The sequence below is a fragment of the Ochotona princeps genome, chromosome 29, assembly GCF_030435755.1.
Source record: "Ochotona princeps isolate mOchPri1 chromosome 29, mOchPri1.hap1, whole genome shotgun sequence".
Lineage (NCBI taxonomy): Eukaryota > Metazoa > Chordata > Mammalia > Lagomorpha > Ochotonidae > Ochotona > Ochotona princeps.
The window spans coordinates 3,114,867-3,119,366 of NC_080860.1; the positions used below are offsets into that span (position 1 = coordinate 3,114,867).

Sequence of the window (4,500 nt, forward strand, 5' to 3'; positions counted from 1 at the left end):
AAACGGATGAGTTGACTTGGCTACAGAGAGACGTATGTATTCCTTCAGCGCTTTCCGTGACACACAGTTCCCAGGATCCTTTAGAAGAGCACTGGGCAAGGGGTGCACGGCTTTGTATTCTTACATAAACAGCAGCCCAGGACTCCTCAACCTGCGGTCTGGCCTTTCAGATAGCCTCGGTGTCAGTGTCCCGTGGTCGCCTTGCCATGTGGCTGGCTACTGCCAAAGAACCCGCCACGGGACAGGCACCATGCCCCACCTATTTTTTTAACCCAGCCAGGCCTGTACGGCACCACAAGGCCGGGGGCAGGGTCTGGATGTGCATTCTTCATCCACCTGCGTTCTGGTGCTCCGGGCAGACAGGCACGCCACGAACAGCGCAGCGGGGCCGTGTTTTCTCCTCACAGCACCCCACTCACGTGCTTCCTGTTCAGCTCAGAACCGGCCTTGTCTGGCCGCCATCGCCTTTGTGTGGGACACGAGCGTCTTCTGAGACATGGGCCATAGTCAGATTCTGCCCTGGAACTGGCTAGAGCACACCCAAGAGCATCTCCCACACAGCAGGTCAGTGGGCTCCCTGTGTCAACCTGAGATTCACACTGTACAAAGCCAAGTCAATAACACCTGAATGTTGCTATTCAGCCATTTATTCTGCATGAGACACATTCAATCCCAAGAACCGGAACTTTCAAAGATGACAGCTGTCAACCACAAAGCTCCCGGCCTTTTCTGGGCCGACGCTGGCCACTGCGCCAGTCCAGAGAGCAGAAAGCGGCCGTGGGCACTCACTGACTGCCCCTCTCCTGGGTCCCCACTGTCGTTTCACCCCATTTGGTTGAGTCTGGGAGGCTGCCACGTGGTTCTGAGCTGTAACTGCCAGATGGCAGTCAGCGTTTCCACCAGAGCTGGCTGCTGACCCAGACATTCCAACTGGCTCCCGGCACTAAGTCCCTGGATGCTCTGAGATCCACTTTCTATCCCGCTTCGATTCACTTCAGCAAATTCTTGGGCTGTGGCTGTGACCTGGGAAAGGACACGACGTATCCTGGCCAGGTTAGGGTGCAAAGGACTATGGGTCACAATCATGTCAAACACAGGGGAGAACAAGCTCTCGACCTCCAAATCCAACGGGAATGCCGTCTTCTCCTTCCACTCTGCTCTGTTGGTTAACGTGTCCTTAAAACTGTGTGATGAAGACGGGAAGTCCACAGCGCTGGCCAAAGCCCAGGATCCAGGCCGGGAAGGGGCCCGTTCTGCTGCTGTATAAACACACGCCAGCGTTGCAGAGCGCCTGCCGTCCGGCCTAGCACCCGGCCTCTACTTGCTTCTCTCCCTCCTGTCCTTCCCCTTGGCCCTGTCCTCCCTGAAATCCCTCTCCCGTTCCCAGTCATTGTCAGGCCACGCCCTGGCCGGCTCTCTCTCCTGCCACCTCCTCTCCCGGCCCCTGTCATGCTCTCGGTCCCTGGGTCTCGAGTCCCAGTGCCGGTCTCGGGACCGCTCCCTCCGTTCCCTTTTCCCCTCTCTGTGCAGATCGTTCTTAACGACTGGCAAGTTGATAGGTTTCCGGAAAGGCCGGTCGCGTCCCCCAAACCTCAGCTGCCCCGACTCCTTCTTGCCCCCTAGACCGCCGCCGAGGCGCCGGGGGATCCACCCTTTGAGGGTCCTCTCCAGTTCATAGTCCACGAAGATCTCGTGCTGGTCGATGACGAGGCCGTCGGCGTCGCGGCAGGCTCGCAGCAGCGCGCGCTCCTCCTTGTACTCAATGAAGGCGTAACCCTTAGAGAAGCCGGTCACCAGGTCCCTCACCAGCCGCAGCCTCCGGATGTCCCCATAGCGGGAGAAGACCTCCCTCAGCTTGTCCTCTTTGGTCTGCAGATTGAGTCTTGCCACAAAGAGGGTGAGGAGGGGGTCTCCGGTGACACCTTTGTTGGGGACATAGCGCGCCAACATGGCCCTCCAGATGGCACGATCGTGCGGGTCCTCGTCCGTGCCATCGATGCTACCAGCCTTGAGTGGGTCATACTCCTTGGCAATGGGCATCCAGTCATTCATGTTCTAGGAATGACAACAGCAAATATGAGCGTAATACTCAGCATGGGCCTCGCACAGAACGGTCCCCACGGCCTGACAGCAGCAAGCATGCGCACAGCACCCACGGAACCCTCCCCACGGCCCAACAGCAGCAAGTGAGCACACAGCACTCAGAACAGACCTGTACAGCACATCCCTACAGCCCTGGCCACATGCCTCATCTTGCACGTGCCAGGATCCCACAAGAGCACTGGTTCTAATCCTGGCAGCCCCGATTCCCATCCAGCTCCCTGCTTGTGGCCTGGGAAAGCAGTCAAGGAAGGTCCAAAGCCTTGGGACCCAGCACCCACGTGGGAGACCTGGAAGAAGCTCCAGGCTCCTGGCTTTGGATCAGATCAGCTCCAGGGGTTGTGTCCACTCGGGAAGCGAGCCACAGATGGAGGATCTTTCTCTATCTCCTTCTCTCTGTATATCTGCCTTTCTGATAAAAATGAATAAATCTTAACAAAAAACCAAAGGGGGCAGTTATATAGAAAGAGAGATCTTCTATCCATCTTCAGACCCCAAATGGCAGCAACAGCCACAGCTGAGCCCAATATGAGGCCAGGAATTAATTCTGGGTCTCCCACGTGGGTGCAGGGTCCCAGTGTCCTGGGCCGTCTTCTGCTGCTTTCCCAGGCCATAAACAGGGAGTTGGGTGGGAAGTGGAGCAGCCAGGACACAAACCAGCGTCTATATGAGATTGCAGCACCTGGAGGTGGAGGATTAGCCTATTGAGCTACAGTCCTGGCCTTATAAATGAATGTTAAAACAGAGCTATGGGAAGTAACTCACTCCTAACACCTTCCCAGGGACTGTCCCTTAGGTGTCTTCCTTAGTTTGTTTCGCTTTAGCTGACAGGTTCCCCTGGGGAAAGGAATGCTTAGGAGGGGCCCTGTGGGCTTCTCTCCTTCCAGTCAAACCTCCACAGGACATAATACAAAGCCGTGGCCCTGGACTCTGCGGCCTTCACCACGTCCCACCACCAACGTGGGTGCCCTGGTGCCCTGTCCTTCCAGGCCTGCCGCACACGGTCCACCGTCTGGCCCAGGTGGTGCAAGGGCACCGCTGAGAGGCCAGCTCAGCTCTGCTGGCCATCGTGACCACGTGCGGTGCGGTACAGGACTTGGTCCCCCACTTCCATCCCACCGAGGTCCCTCTCCTCCTCCCCATAATGCCAGGGTGTGGGCACCACTGTGACTGCCACATGGGACCCACAAGGCCGACCCCAAGGAACACGGAAGCCAAGCGGCTGCAGCCCGCGTTGGTGCCACTGGGGGTCAGGCACGGGGGCCTTCTACCTCGAGAAAAACTCTCTTATCTTCGGTTTTCTTATCTACAAAACCTAAGTGTCACCTCACCGGGTTTCTGGGGGAAGGTCGGACAGCATGAAGCATACAACTTATAAACGAGTACAGTACAAATCCAAATTTCGGGTTCTTAAACGTCTCTGCGATCCCTTCTGGCGCTGCCCACCAGGGTTGGAGACAAAGCCGCACAGCGGGCGAACCCCCAAAAACCAGCGTTGCGGGCATGCGGAGTGCAGCGGAGGAAGCAGAGGCGGAAGTCTCGGGAGAAGGCCCCGGCAGCCTTACTCCAGCATCCGCGCTGACCGCCGGCTCCTCACCTTCTAGGTGGGCGCCGGGAGGAAAGGAGCATCCTCCCGACACAGCTCCCACTTCCGCTGCCCGCAACGGAACCCCACAGAGAGCTCCCCTTTGCCAGGCCCCAACATGGCGGCCCCCCGAGCCGCGTCCCGGCCGCAGCGGCAGCGCCGCTCCGGAGCCCTTCCTTCTCCCCGGCGTGGGTTCCCTCGGCGCCGTTCTCACTCACCTCGGCGAGGCTGGGTTCCCTTCCCCCACAGAGTCAAGCGCCGAGCTCCACGCGCTGGAAGATTCCTCGTGCCGGCCTCGACCGGACTTTTACATTGGAAACAGCAGATTCGCCACAAAGGCTGGTCTTCTTTTGTTTTTAAATTCGGAAAATTTCGTTACGGGCTGAGCGTCGAGGAGGTCGTTTTTCGGAATAAAAACGAACTTTTTATGAGTTTCTAATTTTTACTCAAGAAACACTGTTTCGTTGGGCAGTGGGAAGATCTCGAATAAGCAGTCTTGCGCGAGGAGCTGAGCCGGTTTAGGCGGCGTTCGGGAGTATGGTTTGCGTTCCCAGAGTTGTCCTAATCCCCCCGTTTAGGAAATTCACTTTCCTCACGAGAAACACAGGGGGCTTGGAGCCTCCGACTACGCCGCTGGGGGCTTCCCATGACCCCAATTCAGCCTCTAGAAATATGTTGAAATCCTCAGGGTACTTGAAGCAAACTGCGAGATGCCTGCCGCCAGAGCCGCAGTCTGGAAGCCGGGAGAGAGGAGGGCGCGTGTGACTCCGGGAACGCCTGGAGAACCGGCAGATCCCATTCCGTTCCGGCCTTGC

The 4,500-nt window shown here is 57.7% G+C and overlaps 1 protein-coding gene across 2 annotated transcripts; it reads right to left on the bottom strand.

The window, feature by feature from the left end:
- Nucleotides 1-1,305: 1,305 nt before the first annotated feature.
- Nucleotides 1,306-3,808, bottom strand: SNRNP35 (small nuclear ribonucleoprotein U11/U12 subunit 35). 2 transcript variants are annotated; one of them, XM_004595343.2, is made up of 2 exons: nt 3,547-3,808; nt 1,306-2,055 (listed from the first exon to the last, which is right to left on the bottom strand). In XM_004595343.2, exon 2 carries the CDS (start codon nt 2,050-2,052, stop codon nt 1,318-1,320), a length of 735 nt encoding a protein of 244 aa, XP_004595400.2. In that variant the 5' UTR covers nt 2,053-2,055; nt 3,547-3,808; the 3' UTR covers nt 1,306-1,317. The 2 variants fall into 2 exon arrangements, with proteins under 2 accessions (XP_004595400.2, XP_058512848.1); XM_058656865.1 differs by having other exon boundaries at nt 3,698-3,802.
- Between the last annotated feature and the right edge of the window lie 692 nt (nt 3,809-4,500).

Coding starts and splice junctions, on each gene's coding strand:
- SNRNP35 (XM_004595343.2), bottom strand. CDS start 2,052: ATGAATGACTGGATGCCCATTGCCAAGGAGTATGACCCACTCAAGGCT.